The sequence below is a fragment of the Prinia subflava genome, chromosome 24 (assembly GCF_021018805.1).
Source record: "Prinia subflava isolate CZ2003 ecotype Zambia chromosome 24, Cam_Psub_1.2, whole genome shotgun sequence".
Classification (NCBI taxonomy): Eukaryota; Metazoa; Chordata; class Aves; order Passeriformes; family Cisticolidae; genus Prinia; species Prinia subflava.
The window spans coordinates 1,286,210-1,307,797 of NC_086270.1; the positions used below are offsets into that span (position 1 = coordinate 1,286,210).

Consider the following 21,588-nt stretch of genomic DNA (forward strand, 5'->3'; position numbering starts at 1 on the left):
CCCGGTTAACCGGGAGAGGGGTCCCGGTGGTCCCGGGGAGGGGTCCCGGTTAACCGGGAGAGGGGTCCCGGTGGGCCCGGGGAGGGGCCCCGGTTAACCGGGAGAGGGGTCCCGGTGGGCCTAGGGAGGGGTCCCAGTTAACCGGGGGAGGGGTCCCGGTGTGCCCGGCCCCGATCCCCGCCCGGGGAATGGCGGAGCTGCTGCTTTCCCGCAAAGGCTCCGGTGCATTCTCCGTGGGGATTGTTCCAAGCAGCCTCCCCGCCGGGATACCGGGCGGGAGAGCGGAGTGGGATACCGGAGCATCACCCTCCGAGGAGCCACGGCGTCTCCTAAAATCACCATCAGGTGAATGTTCAATATTAGTTATCAGTGTCAGGAAAGAACGAGCAGCCACGGTCCAGTGTTTGGCTTTTATTGAGACATGATTCTCCTCTTTTTTTCATATAACTTATCTAATTAAAATATTCATCTTAGTTACCACAAAAAAATGGAACATAGAAAATTGTATATATACACAGTTTGGGACCAAAATACAAATACGAGTCCAAATCACCCCTCCTCCTCCTCCTCCTCCCGGTCCTCATCCTACAGGGATGGGGTGGGAGGGGGAAGAGGCAGCTCTGCCCCACCTTCAGCGTGTGGTGGAGCACACAACAACTGCACAAGTGTGGCAGCAAGGAGCCCTTTGATCCCAGACTTTGCGTAGTGTGTCCCGCAGGGAAATATCCCTGCTCTGCCCCAGGCTGGATTTACAGTCCGGGCAAAAGGAAGGGAAGGGCGAGGGGCTGGCATAGCCCCTGGGACAGCAGAGTCACCTCCTGCAGTGCCACAGAGCAGGGACACAGCTGGCAGAGCCTGCAGCAAAGCGGCTGCTCCGACAGCGAGGGAGCATCTCCCAAAAACAGCAACGCTTGGGCCGCACCCACAGCCGAGTGTGGAGCTGTGATAGCGATTAAACTGCAGTTTAGCAGTGCCCAAAAATGTTCTTGGGCACCGCCAAAATCCTTTACTCAAAGCTCCATCGTGTCGCCAGGCTCTGCTTCCCTCCCCTCTGCCCCTACCCCAAGTACAGAGGAGAAATAAACAGTAGCACAAGGGTCAGCAGAAGAGAATATATTGTTATCTAATTAAAAATACAGCAAAAATTAAATACAGCAAAAACGCAGGAGAGTAAGGAGCCATTATTTTACAGCACAACACACACTGAAATGCTGCACGATAACATTAAAGCATCTGGGACTGTAACAAACTTACAGCACGTGAGAGTCTGAGAACATTTTTCCAAGAATTTCAAACTAAACAAAGAACAGACCAAATAAACAGCAGACAGGCGTTCAGAATGGTTCTAAAGAAAGACATTTCTTTTAAAGGAGGAGGAAAAAAAAAAAGAAAAGAAAAGAAACAAACAAGCAAACAGAAACCAGAAGCAAAACAGGGATTTTTCTAGAGCCCTCCAGCGAGGACCCTTCACAGCAAGGTTTCCCCCGGTCAGTGCACACAGACAACTCCACCGGTTTGGGATTTGGCAGCCACGGAAAGCCAGCAGCAGAGCTTCTCAGGAGCTGCCAACAACAACAGCACACACTACCAGCATCTTTTCCACCCAGACAGCAAAGTCTTAGGGCAGCAAATATGGCTTGGAACAGGAGAATCCCTCCCCTCTCCGACCCAGTCGGACCCCGGAGCCCTCCCAGAGAGGCCTGGGTGACACCTGGGGTCTCCCCAGCCCCATCCTGTGCTGGGGTTCCCTTTGGGGCAGACAAAACACGAGCACAGAGCTTCCCCAGACACAGCCCACGAGCAGAAACCTTCCCAAAACACAGCTCCTGGCTGTGCCCAGCTCCTGGCTGTGCCCAGCTCCTGGCTGTGCCCAGCTCCTGGCTGTGCCCAGCTCCTGGCTGTGCCTGGCTGCCATCCTCACACCCTCAGCAGGGCTCCTGCCCCTCCAGGAGCTCCAGGGCACTCCCTGACGCTGCCACCAGCCCCATCCAGCACCTTCTCCTCCCTGAGCTCCAGCTCCTCACACCCCAGGCACAGGGGAGCTGCTGGAACTCCTGCTCTGAAGGACACACAAGTGTCACCACTGTTGCTCACTTCCCTCCATCCTCATTCAAGTGGTTTCAGGTTCAAAGACCAAAATCCTTGGATTTTTCCAAAGAGGGCACAGAGCAAAGCGTACAGGATTTAGGCACCAGCTTCCCAACTGGAAATAAATCCTTTGCAATTCCACACAGAAAACAAGACAGAAATACTCCTTCTTCCCACTAAAAGAGGCAAATGATGCCTTCACTGGTATTTAAAAACTGTTCTCCATTGCAAAGTTCCCTATCTCTCTCCAGATAAAAAGTTAAAATCTGACTTGGTGCACAGTAAAACTTCTCCCAAATCCCTGGCAGTTTCATTCCCAGCAGCCAGCAGAAGACAACAGCAGCAGAGGAAACGTCCCCAAAGGCTCTTGGCATCCCTGCAGGACCACAGAAGCACCTGAACAGGATCTACAGCAACAGCACAGAGAAGAGCTCAGATTTTATTGACACACACGAGCAGGGAGCAAAGCCTCAGGGCTGACAAGTGGCTGGGCCACTGGTCCTGCCTGTCCCAGAGCCTCCAGGTGAGACTTTGGGCCCAGCAGGTACCAGATCACAGGAAAGGCTCCTGTGACACCCAGAGTCCACTCAGAGGGATTCCAGCTCCACCAAGGCTCACCCCAGGACTGGCTTGGGAGGGGAGAGACTACTGGGAGCAACATAAATAACACAGCAGGGTAGAGGGGCAAAATATTAATTAAAACCATTTTATAATTTATTAAGAGGTTAAATAGTAAATAAGTCTCTGGATCTTCCACTCTCAGCAGGTGCCAAGATTTCACATTTTCCTGTGTCAGGAGATTCAGTACACCCTTCTTTCGATGGATGACAAAGCCAGAAACAGAATGTTGAGGACAGGGGGTAAAAGAAGGGGGCTTGACACTGAGAAAGGGACCAGAATAAAAGATAAAATACTGTGCCGTCATCTTGTGCAGATCGAAGCTTCTCCCAGCAGCTGCAGCCTCCAAAGAGTTCAAAGATAAGGAAGGGCTGTTTGGGTACCTTCTCCCCCTTCAGTGCCACTCCTCCCCAAGAGAGAAAGGCCCAGCTCAGCACTGCAAACTTATCTCCGAGAGAACCTGTTTTTGAAAGCTTTGATAGTCTTTGCCATCATTGGTGCAATTTCTGCAAAATAGAGAGAAAAAAAAAACCAAAACACCACGGGATCAAACAAAAAAGCTTCCACATGAAAGCAAAAGTGATAGACAAAGAGCTGAGAGCAAGTGAAAGCTGCAGCCCTGGCAGACAAAAGTGTTTGGGCAGGGCCCATCAGAGTTTTCAGGGCACAGAGTGAGGAGAAGCCGCTGCTTTCTGCACATATCCCTGGTTAAACCCCCCCTGCTTCCTTCCCCAGAGAGCTGCACCCCAATTCCAAACAGCAGGACAGACACAGGGCAGCAGGAGGGCAGAGGCAGAGGCTCTGCCTCCCTGGTACCACCAGCACAGGCTGCCAGAGTCAGCTCTGAGCAGCTGAATCAGATATTTCCCTTCGCTGCTCCTCTTTTTGAACAGATTTCTTAGAAAGAGGAGAGAGACCAACACCAATTCCTGCACAGCCTGGAATTCTCTCCGAGCAGAAGCAGCTCTTTGTGAAGGAGAAGCTCTCAGAGCCCTCAGGGAGGTCCTGCAGGGTGTACTTACTCTTCACAGGGGGTTTCCTGGGGTCGTAGGAGGAGAAGGTGCTACCTGAAGACGGGACCGAGTGCGCACTGCTGGTGCTGGGCCCGTCGTAGGACTGCTCGTCACTCGCCCGAGCGTGGCTTTTGCTGGATGTGTACAGGACTGGTTTTATTCTGGAACACACACAGCACATAAATCCTTTATTTCCATAGAGGATTCACCGTGGTTTGAGGCAATTCTACAGACACAAGCCGCGTTTGGAACAGCAGCAGGGCTGGTACAAGGTGGAACCAGCAGTGACCTGGATCTCAGTGCTTCTCAGCAGGAAACAAGTTTCTCTGCAAAGTTACAAGTTTCCCTGCAAAAAGAGCTCACAGACACTCAGTATCCCTTCCTGAGCTTCAGGGGGCAGCAGGCAGGAGGCCCTGAGCAGCAAATGCTACACAGAAACACTCACTTGGTTTTCTCTGGCAGAACAGGGCCTCCAGTTCCAAACTTCTCCTGTCTCCTGCGCACATCCCGAGGGGGCTTGGCTGCAGAGTTCACAAATGCCATCTTGGCCACTCTCCCTGCAAGAGGCCAGAGGGAAACATCACTTACATCCAGCTGGCTGTAAAGGAGGCTCCTCACTGCTTGTCTGACTACGGACAGTTCATCCATCTCTCCCCAATCCAGCCATTCCAAGGAAATGGTGACTGGCTCCTTCCTCAGGTCTGAGCTTCTCGCAGTGAGAAGTCAGACTGATCAGCTCAGCAGTTCTCATTGTGTTCACCCCAAAACCAGGAATGTTTCCCCCCACCCTGTTTCTCTTGGAGAACCACGGAGAAGCCACATGGAACAGGAGCCTGTTCATCACTGCTGTAAAACACTGAGCTGCATCAACACCACCATGGACAAAAGCGAGAAACCGCTAAACCACGAGGCAAAGGCAAGCACAGAGAGTGAAGCAGCTCCTCAGCTGGACTGGTTTCAAGCTCAGTTACCCTCCCTCAGCCCCACCTTTGGGTTTGTTGGCGTGGGCAGAGCCGATGTTGCGCGCCAGCATCAGCAGGCGCTGCTCGCGCGCGTCGTGCAGCCGCAGGTACATCTCCCGCCACGACTCGAACTCCTCGGGCTTCTCGTTCTTGAAGTCCCGCAGGCAGTGGTTGTGCCACAGCTGATCCGTGTCCTCCACCAGCACCTGAAACAAACCCACACAGAGCTGGGATCCTTTGGGATCGCTCCTGGCTCCTCCAGGCCCCTCGGCACCAGCTCGGTGTCACTGCAATTCTGGCAGGGCCCATGTGTGGCGAAGCCAGGAGCTCAGGGCTAGCAAAAGCCTCCTCTTGCAGAGAAAAACCTTTGTTTGCTGTTCTGCCTGGCAGGTGAGGACAGCCCTGCACATCACACCCCTTCTCCCAGGCCCAGGCACTCACGTGGTTGCACTCCTCGATGCGGTACAGCTGCTCCGGGGTGCACCTCTCCAGCACCGGCTCCAGCACGGAGAACGGGACACCACCCACTTCATAGATTGCTAGAGAGAAAAAAGAACACAGGGGGTCATTATCCTGCTCCTTCCTCGCCAAGGAGAGGCCTTGACACCTTGAAACACGGTGAAAAAACTGCACAACACCACGCAGGATGAGGGGAGGAGAAAGGAACCTCAGGCACTAATATCTCCAAATTAAGAAATATCTGTGCAAGCTCTGTTTGCCACGATTTCCAGTGCTTTAGCACTGCTTGAAAGCATCTGGGTGCTGATCCCTGCAGCACCTGGACTTCCAGTGGGATTTATCTCCTAAAAAGGGGGAACTGCTGTGGTCTGCACCAAGAAATTGCCAAAATTTCGGTGCTCAGTGAGTCTGAGAGAAGGAAAGGTACTCACAGTCGATGTTGTTGCTGAGGACTCTGATGCACTGCTGGTACAGGGACATCATCTTTGGGAGGTAGGCAGTTTTGGAGCCAGAGTACACCTGCATTTTGGAGTTTAACCGTCGGCCTGTGAAGCCTGCCTCGCTCTCCTCCACTGGTGAGGACACTGCTGCAGAGGGAAATGCTCAGAGTGAGGAGGGGACAGGGAAAAGAAAGAGCCTGTCCTGATAAATGGCACAGGAGGCACAAATTGGAGTCGCCCAGAAGTGACCTAAAGGGCAAAGTTTTCTCCAAGAGCAAGTTCAGGAAGGGCAAGTCCAAAGCCTGAGCCCCAAAGAAGCGTCAGTGAAGGATTATCCTCATTTCTGATGGAGCAGCTGCTTTTTTGTCTGAAACCTGTGCCCTTGGCAGACCCCAACAGAAAGATTTGAGCCCACTCCTGCTCTCTCCCACAACCTGGCTCGTTCCAAACCCATCTTCCTGCCCAACATACCTTTCCTTTTTGTCTGGGAGCAGGTGATGGACTCAATCGAGGGCAGAGGACGATAATTGGCCTGGATGGGGGGCAGGGGGATGTCTGGCAACGTCGGTACCACATCTAAAATTATCTGTAAGGAGAGGATGGGCATGGAATAAGACAGGAATACAGCAGAATGTGACATTCCCCCAGTGTACAAACAGCACTGAACTGTGGGGTTTTTGCATATTTTGAATAAACCACTCAGTGCTGCTCAGTTTGCACCCTCAGGGGGTGGCTGCCAATAGGAAGAAGCTGAAATTTGGGGTCTGAATCATTCAGCACCTTCCAGAAAGGGCCATCCATGTTTTTAACCTATTTAGGACAAGCAGAAGCATTTCCTTGATCTCAAACTCTCATTTATCAGTTCTGCCTCTTCTCCTCTTCCTGCAAAAAAACTTTGCACTGGTGGAGGAGAAGGGAACCTCACAAACTGAGGGCAACTGAAAACTCCAATATGGAGTTTTATGAGGCACTTATCAGAATGAATGGCAAAGCAGGATTTAAAATGCTGTTAAACCTTATCAAAACCACTTTGTGAAGAGCCAAATCTTTCAAAGCTGAGTAAAAAGGTGAAACAGTAAAGATTTTACATATTAGTCCCAATTTATACACCCAACCCTGGCACCCATGTGACAAAGGATCTGTACTGAAATATTGCTCATTTTCCAGGCTTTCACAAAAGGAGGTTTGTCTTCTAGAACGAGCTGCCTTGTACCAGCAGTTCTCCCATTTCTGGACACTGAAAAAGGTCCATTTTAGAGAAGCATAAATACTTGAGAAGGGGAGACATGGGAACCTTCTTAGCAGCAGATGCAAACTGGGCTGGATTCACATCCACACACTCTGCTTTCTCACCAAACCTTACCCTCTTTGGTTTAGGAGGCTCTGGGGGTTTCTTCTCTGCCTTTTTCTCACTTGTTCTCTTGTGGCTGGTACTTTTCTGACTGGAGCTCGAGCTGTTGGTACTGGCTTTGGATCCATTCTGTTTGCTGTGCCCTCGGTCTTTGTCCCCAGCTGACCCAGCTGAGGATTTGACCACTTTCTTTTTCTTTTTCTGGGGCTGGTCATAGCTGAGATATGACTCAAACGACATCGTAGGTTGCTCAAACTCATCCTCTGCCTCCCCTTCCCCAGAATTTGGGGAAAAACCCACTGATTTTTTGTCCACATCGGAGATTTTGCGCTTCCCCTCCGAAGACTTTAAGCTCCCAGAACCCCCCTTTTCCTTGATCCTGTTATCACCCTCAGCTTTCCGTTTCTCTGAGTTCGAGCTCTCCAGGCTCTGCTTGGACTTCTCCAATTTGCTCTTCTCAGAGTCCCGATGCTTTTGCTTCTTGACGTGGTTGTCCAAAGATTCCTCCGGGTGCGACTTCTCCTTCCTGGGCGCGCCGCTCTCCCGACTCTTCTCCTTTTTGCCGCCCTCTGACATCCTCTGCTTCTCCTTTCCCGCTGCTGCCACGGGGGATTCTCGGAGCTGCTCTTTAAGACAGGCCTTGTGCAGCCTCTCTGGGCTGAAGGCAGAGCTCCTGTCGTCCCCTCTGCCGTCCAGGCGCTGCTTCTTGTGCGAGGGTTTGTGCTCCTTGCCCCGGCTGGCGCTGCCTCTGTCGCAGACATCGCCGCGCTCCCGGCCCGCCCCCAGCTTCTCCTGCAAGCCGTGGCCTTTGCTGGCTTTCCTAGGGAACAGAGCTGGCTCCTCCTGCTCCTCAGAGGCATAGGGGTCTGTGTCCACGTCCTGGGGGCTCTCACTGGGCTCAGGGGACACAGCCTGCCCACAGTCCGAGTACTCCTGGTCCGAGGAGAGCGCCGGGGAGGGTCTGCGCCAGCCCTTCCCCTGGCTGCTGTAGCCGTAAGTCTCGTGGGCTCTCTCAGGCCTAGGATGCCTTTTGGACTTCTTTTCCCTGTGGTCTGGGCTGTAGGACTGGCTGCAAGAAGGCTGGAAGGGTTCTGAGTAATCCTGATCAACCTCCTCATCCTCCCTGAGGGAGGATTCCTGATGCCTTTTGCTCGAGCTGCTCCTCTCGTAGTCACGGTCCTCAGAGTCCAGGTTATTTCTGAAGGGAGGAAAAAACCAAAACCAGTCAGATTAATCCTGCCCAACATGAATGAAAAGAGCCACTCCCTCTCACAGAAAACCAAAGTTTTATTTGGTAGCTTTGGAGCAAAAATCCCATTAAATCTCTAAGGAACAGCAACAATCAGGGATTTAAAAACTGCATTTCTAGTGCAAGAATTGATGAAGCACTTTTATTAGGAACAGAGACAGAACCTTCTCGATGCCTACACACTCCTGGCTGTGTGATGCTGTGGGAAATGTCCCTCAGTTCAACACGTGGGAATACCACTCCCTAAATTCCCAATAATAACTGGGCCTTTATCACTCAAATCTGTTTGATCTCTGCTGGGTTCAATGCAGCTTTGTTACTGCCACATGCCTGCCAGCAATAACTCCCAGTTTCCATAGGATTCTGGCTCATAAAAGCATTCTTTCAAATTACTTGGGCCTAGAACTTCCTGTCTTCACAATCATAAAATGGGAAGCAAGCAGATTGCATCTTTTGCTTTATTAAGGGCATTTTTTTTGGCATCTCCTGTTAATCTCTTAATCAAACTGCAAATTCTTGAAAGCTGGCCCCAACCTCCACATGAAACTGCAGCTGTCATCATCCCAACACTCCAGAGCCAGCAAAGGCACAAAGTTTCTGCCAAAACAAGGCAAAACCCCCAGGCAGAGTTCACGTATTGGTTTTACAAGTTTTTCCAGAGCCTTGGCCAGAGAGGTTTGAAATGTCCACTGAAAAAACATCCCCAAAGCTCATCCCTGGGGCTCACTCACCGCTCTGCCTCCTGGGCCACTGGCACCAGCTTCTTCCACCTGGCCACAAGCCCCTTGGCAAAGTCTCCCACGAGCTCGTGTTTCCTCAGGCTGTTCACAGTCTTCCCAACTCCTGTCTCCTTCAGGAGAGAGCCACGAATCCATCTTAGCAAAACAGGAATTCTCACCCCTGCTCAACTCCCTGAGGAGTCAATTAAATCAACCCTGTGCTGCGAGGGAGAAAGTTCCCTGATCTAACAGCAAAGATATCACTTTTATGCTGTTTTCAGCTGCTTTATATCACTCACTACATGTAAATCAAAGAGTTAATTCTACCTTAATCAAACACTAATTATTCATATTAATAACCCAAGTCAGTGTTTACCACAAGAGCTGGCAAGTTTGGAGACAGAAGCCACTAAAAACTGGAAGGATTAGCACTTCCTCATTTCCTGCTGATTTGTTATTGCTGGGATCTGCTCCAGCTCTCACAATCCAGGCAGGTGCTGAGCTTTTGGGAGAACCAAAAGTGTGACAAACTGTCCTCCACGGCTTCCCACCTGCCTTGGCACGCTCCTCCCCGGGCCTGGCACCTCCAGAACCTTATCACAGTCACACCCATATCACAGTCACACCCATATCACAGTCACACCCATATCACAGTCACACCCATATCACAATCACACCCACATCACAATCACACCCACATCACTGGGCTGTAGCAGGTGGCCGAGGCAACACGCCCTGCTCCAGGGAGAGCAGAATTTCCATGGAAAACAGCTCTCCCTGGGACTCTGGAAAAGCCCCAGAGGTTTCACAGCTCTTACCACGAGAATGTCAACTGTGATGGGCAGCTCTGACAGCCTCTTCAGACTCTTCAGCAGCTGTGGAGACAAGAGGAGAAGGGTTCAGAGCTGTCACACGGAACCACGGACGGGGATTAGGGAGGGAGAAAATGCTGCACTGCCTGTGTGCTCATTAGGAAGATCCAAGTGGCTGACAAGCTGCTGTCTCGCTCCAAAAAACCTCCTGAGAAGCTCAACACGAGGGCCAGCTGCAAAAAAATCTCGTCTCTGCCCACAAGAACCCACCTGAAAGTCTTGTGACACACTCAAATATCAATGTTTGCTTCACATGGGACTGCAACTTAAATCTGCCTTAAAGCACTGGGAACAGAAAGGTGCAGCAAGGGGAAGAAAGGCCTTGGAAGCCTGGGACTGTCAGAAGGTGGTGGTGGAATCACACCCATTGGCAAGAGGGGTGGGAACAAACCAAAATAAAAAGGGGAAGGAAGATTTCTAGATGCTCCTAAAGACCTAAGAGGGGAATCTGAGTCTCCAAAGCCAACAGGCTCTCCTCAGTCAGGTGCTAAAGCAGCACCTGATCCCTTCCAAATTCCCTCCCTGTTGCTCACTCTTTTCCCTTCACCAAACACCAGGGAAGGGTTTTTTCCTCCACACACTCCAAGCAAGGCTCTGCCAGCACCTTCAGCTGCTCCATGGGACAGGGTGGGACAAGGAGCCCTCTCCAGCGAGGAGCTGGAGGAGTTTGGCAAGAAGAAACAGCTTCAAGCTGCACCAGGGGAGGTTCAGGTCGGACACCAGGAGAAATTTCTTCAGGAAAAAGTGGCCAGACATGGGAATGGACTGCCCAGGGACATGGTGGAGCCACCATCCCTGGAGGTGTTGAAGGATTGACCAGACAAGGGCTCTGGGCTGGCTGACGAGGCAGGGATCGGTCACAGGTTGGACTCGATGATCCTGAAACTCTTTTCCAACCCTAATGATTGTGGGATCCTAAGTGCAGGGGGTGTTCCTGCACCTCTGGCACCCAGGTGCTTTGGGACATGGCCTCACCACGATGTCTGTTGGCTCTGTAGCCACAGTACATGGTAGAACACATCTGACAGCACTGTTGCCCCTCACATCATTTCCCACAGCTCAGCTATAGCCACGCTCCAGCCTGATCAGCATTCCCATTATTATAGCCCCTATACAGCCCGGGCTGTGCTCAGCACTCCTATGCTATATGCCATACAAAGGGCTGCCCCTGATCCAGAAGATCTTCTCTTTAAAGCACTGTGCTCGTGCTCAGATCAGCACTGTCAGCCTGACACCCCCAGGGCCCCCGTGCAAGGATCAGGCAGGTTGGCAGGGTTCCTCCCCGGGGAGCGAAATGAGCTCCTTTAACCTGTTTGAGGAGCGCTCTTGCTTTCAGAGAGGAAACACTCCTCGACGCCCCGAGAAGGGTTCCGCTGACTTCAGCAAAACCACAACTTCTGTTCATTAGAAACCACCCCTTTATATTTAGGACCCAATAACTGTGACAGAAGGTTTCGGTTTTCTTGGTTTAGAAGAGTGAAACAGTGATACCAAGAGTGGCTACTGTTGCCTTGCCGGCACAGCTGTGCTCAACAAGTGCACAGGCCACTGAGGCCATCAAACCAAAGGCAGCAGAGACAAAACCTGACTCTGCTGCCTCTCCTCAGACTGCCTGCCACGGATCAGGGCTCAGGATCCCTCTGGGAAGGCCAAAATCCCTCTGAGATTTGTAATAAAGGAGTTTGGACTTGTGTGCGCAAAGGGGACAGGAAAGGAGAGAAGGATGGATTTTTGTATTAGATAGAAAAAGAGTAAACCAGGACAATACTAAAGCAACAGCATCTCTGTGAGCTGATTAAATTCCTAGAAAGGTTTTTTTAAAGCTTACAAAATCCTGCTGTGAGAGTAAGAACCAAAGGAGAGCTCATTCTGGTACCCCTAAATCGTTCCCAAATATTTCCTAGCTGCACCCCACTGTAGCATGTCCCACAGTTCTGTTTGCTCTGCAGTTATTTGTCGCCTTCAGGGCTGAATTCCAGGAAGAGAAGTGCTGTTCTCACTGGGAATGCTGCTCTCAGTGAACACACTTGATCCAGAACACGTCCCACGAGGAGCTGAGTTATTCCACAGCCACTGCAGTCGGCTCCTCCGTGGAACACAGGTCCTTCCAAGTGAGACAACTCTGATGCAGTGGAGCTTAAAAACTCATACTAAGCTTTATTTCCTTTGGAAATGAGCTGATGGAGTTCATCCCACTGAGGCTTTAAGGGAGATCAGGAAGAATTTTGGACAGCAGGAGGAATTTCTTCACAGAAAGGTGGTTGGGCATTGGAAGGAGGTGTGGAGTCCCCATCCCTGGACATGTTCAAGAAACAACTCAGTGTGGAACTTGGTTGATATGGAAGTGTTCAGTCAAAGGTTGGACTCCATCCTGGAGGTCTTTTCCAACTTGTAACAATCCTGGGATTCTAAATCTGACAGCTCATCTTGGAAATAACCAAGATCATACAAATCCTGCGAGGAAGAGGCGACCAGGCAGGAGGCAGAGAACGCCAGGCTCGTGTCCTGTGAGACACACACGACAAAACCCTTGTAAAACACCCCAGCACAGGGCAGGGCTTCAGTCAACCAAGACACAACCCAGAAAACCTTCCCTGAGTTCCAGCTCCAATCCAGTTCTGTTGAACACGGGTGGATTGTTTTGTTTTTCTGAAAAAAGGCAGCCAGACCGTTACGACACTAAAAACGCACACAAATATCAAATTGCTCCAGCACAGCCCAGCTGCTTCGCCTCCACGAAGATGCTCATGTTTTCCTTCTCCTCTTTCTTCCCACTGCCCTGGAGCAGAGTTTGTACTTCCTCTGCTGGAAAAAAAGGGATTTTTTCCAAACCATGACAGCACTGTCCAAGATTTCACTTGTGCTGTTCCGTGCCAGCAGCCCAAATTTCACCCCAAAGCAGCAATAAGAGCACTTTACACCTTTCAGCAAGGCAGTGAGTTGTACACAATACTGGGCAAATATTATTCTTTCACATTCCTGATAAAACATTTTGAAAGGGCAAGGCAAGAAAATTGAGGACTGGAGATGGTGTTAAGGGTGGGCAGCAGCCAGGGATGCCATGGATTTGTCCTGCTGATGGGGTAAAATTTCTCACAAAAGGAAGGTCCTCACAAGATCTTTCAAGACAATGCAATGGTAACCAAATTCAGGCTTTGAACCAACAATGTTTCCCAGGATATGGTTGGAAAAGTATCAGAAATAAAGAATATAGGTCACAGGGCCTTTCTGCTGGGGAAGAAAAGAGGTTTTCAAGTCATTACCCTGCTTTACCTCCTCTGCCTGCCCTTGTAAAACCACCCAGAACAACAGGGCAAGAAACGACTTTGCACCACGAGGTCACTGGAGAGAGAGTCAGGCTGTGCAAACACTGCCCCAAGACTTGCAGGGCTGCAGAAACACACAGCAGCTCTTGCCCCAGCTCACACAAGGGTCAGGAACAGCAGATTCTCTGTGCAGGGAGCACTGAGACAACACTCGAAGTCTTGCCCGTGGTCTCAGCACCACGAAGCTCAGAGCCCCTGGAACGGATTCCTTGGCAGTCCCTCAGCTCCATTTGGGGCTCCACCAGTTCAGCGCTGCTCTGGTCCGTGCTGAGAGGGTGAGGAGAGTAACCAGATCCCATTGCATCACCCCCAGCCAGGCTGGAGCTCCCACAGGGGCTCCCATTTCAAAGGGTCAGCACTCGAGCATCCTCTCCTCCTCCTGGGTGGTGGGAGAGCTTGGCAAGCGAGTTGTGCAGGTGTTTGTCTCGGTGGAACAGCGCCAGCCCAGCACGGAGCAGCTGCACAGCCCTGCCTGCCTCCTCTTTCACCTGAACTCACAAAACGTGAACCCAACACGTGTGATACTCTCAACAGATGCTCCCCCTCTCTAACAGGAAAACGGAGTAACAGCACGCCCAAGTTCAGCCATAATTCCAAATTTCAGTAGAAAAACCATCTCTGCACGCTGGTTCCCAGCAGGACAGCCACTGTCACCAGCCGAGTGCCACCAAGCACAGCCAGCATCAGGCAGGTCGGAGCAGCACAGCAGCCACTGAGAGGGGCAAGGAGAGCCCAGCAAATGCCCCAAGGGCAGAGGGAGAGGAGGCGACAGGAGGCAGCCCCGGACCGGGAGCGGTGTCCCCGCCAGCCCCGCGGCGGTGCCTCCCTGCGTGGGCTCACACGGCTCCGCCACCGAACACGTCACCAGGGCAAGACTCTTCCGGAGAGCTCCCTGCCTGCCCAGCCGGGCCCGGCCCCGAAAGGGGGACCCCAAAAAGGACCCCTGCCAAGGGAAACCCCAAAAGGGCCCCCTGCCAAGGGAGACCCCAAAAGGGACCCCAAAAGGGCCCCCTGCCAAGGGAGACCCCAAAAGGGACCCCAAAAGGGACCCCTGCCAAGGGAGACACCCAAAGGAACCCCTGCCAAGAGAGACACCCAAAGGGACCCCAAAAGGGACCCCTGCAAAGGGGGACCCCAAAAGGGACCCCTGCCAAGGGAGACCCCAAAAGGGCCCCCTGCCCGCCACTGCCACGGGGGACTCCACGCGGGACCCCTTCCTGCCACTGTCCCTGTCATGGGACCTCTGTCACCACGCCAAGCCTGCCACGGGGGGACCCCACAAAGGACACCCGCCCGCCGATACGGGACCCTCCGGGCCCGCGAGCCGGGGACAAGCCCCGGGCAGCCCGCACGTCTCACCCCACGCCCCGCGGCCCCGGCCGGGCACGGAGCTCCGGGCAGGAGAAGCCCCGGTGGAGGGAGGCCCTGCCCGCGCCCCGCGCACTCCCGACCCCCGTCCCCAGCGCTGCGGCCCCGGCGGGCTGAGGCAGCCCCCATCACCTTCTTGGGCTCGGCGCTGCCCGCCAGCCGCGCCTGGAGCCGGCCCACAACTTCCAGCACCGACTCCGCCATTTTTACTGCTGGAGAGCCGGCGGCGGCGGAAGCGGCTTCAGCGCCCGCCGGGCCCACGGCGCTGCCCCGCCGCCGCCGCCATCTTGGCTGCGGGCAGGAAGCGGAAGCGGCGCTGCGCTGCCTCGGCCATGGCGGGTGAGGGCAGAGGGCGGTGCCATGTTGGGGGCTGGAAGCCGCGCTGGGCGCCGCCATCTTGAGTGCTGGCAGGGCGGCGCTGAGGGAGCGCGGCCGCCGCCGTTCTGTCAGCTCCGCCTCAGGATGGGCCGCCACGGAATCCCGGAGGAGCCGCCGCTGGAAGGGACCTCTGCAGATCGTCCAGTTCAACCCCCTGTCAAGGCTGGGTCACCTGGGGCAGGTGGCACAGGAACGCCTCCAGGTGGGTTTGGGATGTCCCCACAGAGGGAGACCCCAGCCCTCCCCGTGCTGTTCAGGGCTCTGCCACCCTCAGGGAAAATTCTTCCTCATGCTGGGGTGGAACTTGTGGTTTATTAATGATCATTGCCCCTCATCCTGTCACTGTCACCACTGAACGGAGTTTGGCCTCTGGCAGCCCTTGGGGATGTTTGTATGGATTGGTGGGATCCCCCTCAGCCTGCTGGAAGTGTAGAAGGGATGAGGTGGGGAGAGGAGGGAGGAGGATGTTGTATGCACAAAGTTTAGGGTCTCTGTGCCTCAACCTGCAATTCCTGGCTGGGCAGAGCTTCCTCCTGGACAAACCTGCAGTGTAAGAGCAGCCCTGGCCTGTGGGTGAGTCACGGAGAGCCAGGACACAGCTGGCAGCATCAGCAGAGACCTGTGCAGGGCTGGGAACTGCTGGGTCATGGAAAATGGGGAAAAAGCCTTTGTTGCTTTCTAAACTGGGGCTGGAGGATTGGCAACAAAAGTGCCTGGAGCTGCAGTGCCCAGGTAGCTTTCCAGGCTGGCTGGGAGTTGGCTGTGACTCAGACTCTGATTGAAACCACAGCAGGAAAAGGACAGGGACTCTGTCTGGTTAGGTATTAAATAAACCTGACAGAACTTTCTGAAGGTAGTGTTACCCTGCTCTGCTGTTGGCTCAGTAATCAGGGCTGAGATTAGCAGCACTGAAAGGATATGAGGACAATCATTGTCTTTTAAGGGAAATTTAAACAGCTAGAATAAAAGCTTCCCTTGCTGTCTTCCTTCTGTCTGGCCCTTTGAAATCTCTTCAAACCACTCCATCTTTCTAGATTAACCCAGCAGCCAGGATTATTCTGTATGAAAAATGCCCCTTTCAGGTCGCTGCAGTGACATTTCAATCAGTAATGTCCCATTTTAAGTTAAGTGCAGGTAATAAAGGTCGCTGTGCCCTCCCACAGCCAGACTTTGGAATAACTTAAACATGTTGAGTTGGGAGTTTGTCAAAGGTGCCCAGAGGGGGCGGGGCAGGATCCCGGGGTATCAATCCAAACCTTCCCCTGTACTTATGTGGAGTGTGCTGCTGTTGGAAGATCTGTTTTATCCCAGAACAATTTCCTTCTTGGCAGCAAAGAGGCTCTGGCCATGTTTTTGCTGGAGTCTCCTTTCCCCCTGTGCTAAACACAAGCCAATTATTGAGTTCCAAGGAACCTGATCTTTGTGGAGAGCGCAGTAACAGCCCCAGACATGTGAGACAGGGCAGGAACAGCTATTTGTGTCCAAATTTGTTCCCTCATCCACTGGCTGCTCCCAGCTCCCTCACAGGAGCTGAGGTCACTGCTGAGTTTCAGATGTTCAAATGGGATTTGGGAACACTCAAAACCTGTGCCTGAAGCAGGTGAAGCACACCCTGCTGTCACCCCAGCCCCACACCCCAGAACTGGGGGTGCTCTCAGGTCCCAGAGCAGCCACCCCAAAATCCTCAGTCCTCTAAAACACAGGGAGGGTGCTGGCACTGGCTGAGAGCCAGCAGGGGAAGGACACCGAGCTCAGGAGTGTGGGACAGCTGGACAGGAGGCACACTGAGATTTGAAGTCACTGCAGACTTTGGGAGATATGAAAATGTCCCCTGAGCTGCCTCCATCCCCAAGACAAAGCAGGGAATGCAGACACAGGACAGAAAAGCTTTTCTTCCCAGCCTGCAGCACTGGATTGGGAAAAAAAAAGAATAAAGGCAAATCATAATAATGGAGAAGGACCCTCACTCCCATCAGCTTCCCCACAAAACTCATGACACAAGTTAGGGGTTAGAAAAATTTATTTACTTCTCTGGTAACAGGAACTGCTCATTTACCAGGAAGGATGATGCCATCATACTGTGAGGGAAAAAAAAAAAAAGAAAAAAAAGAACCAAGTGAGAAATCAGCATCAGGTAAAGGTGCAGTGCTGCTGTGCAGAAAACCTGAGTCACCACAGTCAGTCCAAGCCAATACAGACAAGGAAGAGCAGTTTTCCTGCAGCCACCTGCCTCTGTGCTGTGCTGGAATGTCCAAGGGGGCTGTGCTGAGCACAGAGATCTGCCCAGCATCCTTCTGAAACAAGCAGCCACACCCTCACAGGGCCCCCAAAATGTGGGCCCTGAAGGGAACTGTGCCACCACACCAAACACAGCCAGGCAGGGCGGGGGAAACAGGATTCAGCAAGAGGCTGGAGCTCCCTGCACAGGGTATGGCCTGTGTACGTCCAGGCAGACTGTGCACACTTTCTATCAAAAAAAACCCAAAACCCCAGAAACTATCAGCAGTCCCCACCTCTGAGATTTCCAACCCAGCTTTCAGCAGCTCCCATTCATTATCCTGTTATTCATTCAATGGACAGATAAGCTCAAGGATTTGTTTGGGGATCTCTCCATCCTCCAAGTGTGGCAGCTGAGCCTGGAACTGTGTCAGACCAACAAATCCTAGCCCTGCCTCCTCACTCTGGATTCACCAATGTGCAGCTCCTCCAAAAACTGTGGCACCACTCGCACAAGAGCTGCTAATTCCTGCCAGCCCTCCTGCCACAGGCTGCTCTGTCAGCTCAGCACACCCAAAAAGGCACAAGCAGCACTCGTGCTCAAACGTTTCTATGTAGTAGTAGCAGCTTCTACAATTTAACCACTCAGGATCTGCCCAGTGATTTGCTCCAGCCTTTAACGAGGCATTTTGCTGCTCCTTGCCAGGAATCTCTTGGTCTTTATCCCAAATAAAGAACCTCTGGGTGTTTATCCCAAATGAAGGGGGCTGTACCTTCTGCTGGAACCAGCGCATGGCCTCCTCCTTCCCGATCCTGTGCTTGGCCCCGATGTTGCCAGTCCTGCGTTTCTTGTCAGCGATGCTGAATCCCGGCCTGCCCAGCACCTGCAGGGCGAGACCACCACCACTGCTTCATCCTGGCACTCGTTTGTCATTAAACTAAACAATTTTCCACGAGGGAAGCTCGGGATTTTCCCATCAGTGATGCCTCGCTGCTCTCTCCTCCTCCAAACCCAGCCTTGCTGCTTCAGTGTTACCCCAGGAGCTGCTGTCACAGCAACAGGATTTGTTTCTGAAGAGGCTTTGTGAGATTTGTCATAAATCAGGGATTTTATGGCAGCTCTGGGAATCTCAGATTAGAAAAATGTCAGCAAAATCCAAGTGTATCTTCCAGCACTTGGCAGCAAGTCCATGGGAGCCAGAGCTGGCTCCAGGCTCCCTCTGGAGCTTTCCCACAAGCCCAGAAAACAGGGAATACTCACCACGTAGAAATCCAGGCCGTAGATACCGATGCTGGGATCATATTTAATGCCCAGATCGATGTGCTCCTGGATCCCAAAGCCAAAGTTCCCGGTGTCTGAAAAGTTGTTTTTCCTCAACTCGTATTCTCGCACCTGAAACGTCGGTTCTTGGTCACTGTTTTGTTCCTGACTGGAAGCAGAATTCAAACTCCTGCCCACTGCTACCAGACCCCAACTCACTCATAAGTTATTGAGTCTTTATCCCAAAAATTTACTCCCCCAGCTTGCTCCTAAATCCCAGCAGCAATGACAGAATCAGCTGCTGCACCAATTAGCTCTTAAATAAGGATGAAACAGCACCAGACAAACAAAAACACCCAGTGTCAACACTTCACTCCGTGTATCTGACCTGTACCCACATTTCCCCTTCAGTCAGAATGGAAACGTTCTGTTCTTTCCCAAACCAAAGCTCCAGCCCAAAATCCTCACCTTCAACCCCTTCTCCAGGATCTCCTCAGCTTTGGCCCCGCGAACCGTGCAGTGAACAGCGATTTTCTCGTTTCTCCTGATCCCGAAGGACCTCACCGTGTACCGGGCTGTGGGCGGCAACAGTGACACTGAGAGGAGAGCCAGAGAATTCCCGCCGGGACTTTCGGAGCTTCGCGACACCAAATAAACTCAAGGAATTAAAAAGAACCGAGGCAGCCCCACCTTAAGGGATGCTGGCAGAGCAGCAGAATGAGTTTGGACACAGAACTGAACTGACACAAACGCGCACGAGTCCCTGGATATTTAACCCCCAAATTCTCCAGCAGCTCTGCCAAGGAGCCCTTCCCCGACACCCGCGGGGAAGGAAGGAAAACAACCGGGACAACCACCGGGGCTCCTCCGCCGCCGCTCACCTTTGGAGAAGACGGGGGTCTGCCCCGTGAGCTGCTCCAGCACTTTGGCGGCGCGGGTGAGGCGATCCCCGCTCTCCCCGACGCAGATGTTGAGGCAGAGTTTGCGGATCCGCAGCTCCCGCATCGGGTTCTCCTTCTCTCCTTGGTCTTGCTGCGGAGAGACCACACCGGGGGTAACGGGGCGTTCCCGGGGCACGGCCCGCCGCTCGCCCCGCCAGCCCCACGACGCTTCGCCAGGGGTCCGGAGCAAGGCCCGCGCCGCCGGACCCCGCGCCCCGCTCCCCGCCGGGCCCCGGCCCCGGCGCCGCGGGCGCTTCTCCAGCACCGCCGCCACCGGGCGGGCCGCGGCCTGTCACGGCAGCCGCTCCCCCGGAGCGCCCCACAGGCTCCTCCGCGCCCATCCCGCCCCCGCGCCTCTTCCGCCGGCCTTCCCCGCTCCCGCCCGCACGGGCCGCGCCCGGGGGAGCCCCGCCGAGCGCGGATGGCGGCGGATGCAGACGGTGCCGGCCCGCGGCCCCGGCACTCACCGCCATGATGGAGGCGGGGAAGAGGCGGGCGCGCCGCGGCCGCGGGGGGTTATGGGAGCGGCGGCGCCCCCTGGCGGGCGGAGGGCGGGGTTGCCATGGCAACCGCGGGCCTGTCATGGCTCCCTCCGTTAATTAATCTGCATAATTAAAAACAAAGTCAAGTGCAGTAATAACGGCAAATAGTAATAGTAATGACAATTAACCGAGAGAGGAAAAAGCAACCCAAACATGTGATGCACTCAGAGGGGGAGTGGAACTTCCCAGCTTCTCTGGGAATGGGGCAGCCCAAACTCACCTCACTTTGGAGTCCAAACTTCTCTTCAGTGGCCACATCCTGAGCATAAACTGCCTTCAGTGAAGCTCACACTCAGTAACGATGGCACCAGCTCAAGGCTTTCCCTGTTTATCCCTTCTCCCTGCCTCCTCAGAGCCGTGCTCAGGGCTGCCAGCCCGAGCTCTGTAATGCCATCAATTATTTTTTGCCCCAGTTGCTTCTAAGCGGGGATGAAGGATAAATGAATAATCAGCTTGTCTCATTAAGGAGAGAAAAAAAGTGTCAGGAGTCTCTGTGCAGAGGGTGTGAAAAGCCTCTAGTTAAAAAGTAACACTGCTGCTTCATCATGGATTTACCTCATCCAAGAACCGCTTTGCTGGAAATAGCTGCAGGCTGGGCTGGCTTCCAGCAATCCATGGATCCTGTTTGGGATCTGGCCATGCTGCAGGGCTCCTTCCCACGGGCACAGGCTCAGGGCACTGCAGCCAGCACGGGGCCAAGGGGAGCAGGTTGGGGCCAGGAGCTGGACAGAGGAGGGTGAAGGAGCTGCCCGTGCCCCTGTGCCCCTTCCCAAGCCCGTGGCTCTCTCCCCACAGCCCTCCGTTGCCCAGTCCTGGATGGTCCCACTGCCAAAGGCTGTGCCCAAGATCAGGCAAAGAGGCTGAGGGCTGCAGACAGGGAGAAGGAATTGCTCCGGCCACTCTGGGGATCCTGAGGGACAGGAACAGAGCTCAGTGGTGTCACCCTTCCCTTTATCTCCGTGTAGTGACCACCCCATTGCTGCCACTTGATGGCATTAACTCATCCCATCCTCTGCTCCTCACTCCTGCCAGCAGCAGAACAGCTCTGCTCAACTCCAGACATGGAGATCCAGAGAATCATGGAGTGGTTTGGGTTGGACCTTCAAGCTCATCCCGTTCAATGAGCAGGGACACCTCCCACTGTCCCAGGCTGTTCCAGGCCCTGTCCAGCCCGGCCTTGGGCACTGCCAGGGATCCAGGGGCAGCCACAGCCAGGGCCTGCCCACCCTCACTGGGAACAATTGCCAGACCCTGTCTTGTTGGAGAGACATTTCCTACCTTGGCATTTCTCCGCTGAATTCTGGAAGCTTTTCCTGCCTGGCACAGAGCTTTCCACTCACCCACTCCCTCGACCCTCTCCCCATCTCCAAATACATCCAGATGGGGTCCCATGTGGAGCTCTTCCTGCTTTGAGTCATCCCTGTCCCTAGAATAGTCCAGAGCTCTGCTTTGCCAGGTGCTACAACACATTTTCTCTGCGAGAGTGGGTGGGCTTGGTGTCATTTCTGATTCAGTGCAAAGGAAGGAATCTGTTGCTTAGAGCAGGTTTGGTTTTTATCCAGGGATGTGCTGTTGGTTCTGGCCCCAGGTTACCTGGCTGATGAGAAGTCCAGCTGCAGTGGGAGCAATAATCCCTGCCACTATTGTGATTCTAATCCCTGCCAGAGGTATTTGTGATTCCCAACAGGAACCCCGAATATCTGGGGACACAGAGAGCAAAGATTTCCTGAGCGAGGCTGGGAGGAAACTGTGACAAGGAGTGAGAGGAGTGGGTGCTTCCTGTG

The 21,588-nt window shown here is 53.4% G+C and overlaps 2 protein-coding genes across 2 annotated transcripts; both read right to left on the reverse strand.

The window, feature by feature from the left end:
• Positions 1-1,098: 1,098 nt before the first annotated feature.
• ELOA (elongin A) lies at positions 1,099-14,757 on the reverse strand. Its single transcript, XM_063418862.1, has 11 exons — positions 14,598-14,757; positions 9,718-9,774; positions 8,912-9,030; positions 6,944-8,129; positions 6,052-6,166; positions 5,572-5,727; positions 5,123-5,220; positions 4,707-4,887; positions 4,165-4,276; positions 3,729-3,880; positions 1,099-3,212 (listed from the first exon to the last, which is right to left on the reverse strand). Exons 1-11 carry the CDS (start codon positions 14,667-14,669, stop codon positions 3,151-3,153), a joined length of 2,310 nt encoding a protein of 769 aa, XP_063274932.1. The 5' UTR covers positions 14,670-14,757; the 3' UTR covers positions 1,099-3,150.
• A 2,088-nt stretch (positions 14,758-16,845) lies between these two features.
• RPL11 (ribosomal protein L11) lies at positions 16,846-19,861 on the reverse strand. Its single transcript, XM_063418965.1, has 6 exons — positions 19,730-19,861; positions 19,203-19,353; positions 18,790-18,896; positions 18,322-18,453; positions 17,834-17,944; positions 16,846-16,921 (listed from the first exon to the last, which is right to left on the reverse strand). Exons 1-6 carry the CDS (start codon positions 19,844-19,846, stop codon positions 16,892-16,894), a joined length of 648 nt encoding a protein of 215 aa, XP_063275035.1. The 5' UTR covers positions 19,847-19,861; the 3' UTR covers positions 16,846-16,891.
• Positions 19,862-21,588: the final 1,727 nt, after the last annotated feature.

What these genes read in the sequence shown, in the direction of transcription:
- ELOA (XM_063418862.1), bottom strand. Translation starts at nt 14,669, where the DNA reads ATGGCGGAGTCGGTGCTGGAAGTTGTGGGCCGGCTCCAGGCGCGGCTG. An exon ending in GTGGCCCAGGAGGCAGAGCG is followed by an intron (nt 8,130 to 8,911) that starts GTGAGTGAGCCC and finishes TCCTCCCTTCAG; the next exon opens with AAATAACCTGGACTCTGAGG. An exon ending in CTCCCAGACAAAAAGGAAAG is followed by an intron (nt 5,728 to 6,051) that starts GTATGTTGGGCA and finishes TTCCCTCTGCAG; the next exon opens with CAGTGTCCTCACCAGTGGAG.
- RPL11 (XM_063418965.1), bottom strand. Translation starts at nt 19,846, where the DNA reads ATGACAGGCCCGCGGTTGCCATGGCAACCCCGCCCTCCGCCCGCCAGG. An exon ending in TCCTGGAGAAGGGGTTGAAG is followed by an intron (nt 18,454 to 18,789) that starts GTGAGGATTTTG and finishes CCGACGTTTCAG; the next exon opens with GTGCGAGAATACGAGTTGAG. An exon ending in ACGGCCTGGATTTCTACGTG is followed by an intron (nt 17,945 to 18,321) that starts GTGAGTATTCCC and finishes CTCGCCCTGCAG; the next exon opens with GTGCTGGGCAGGCCGGGATT.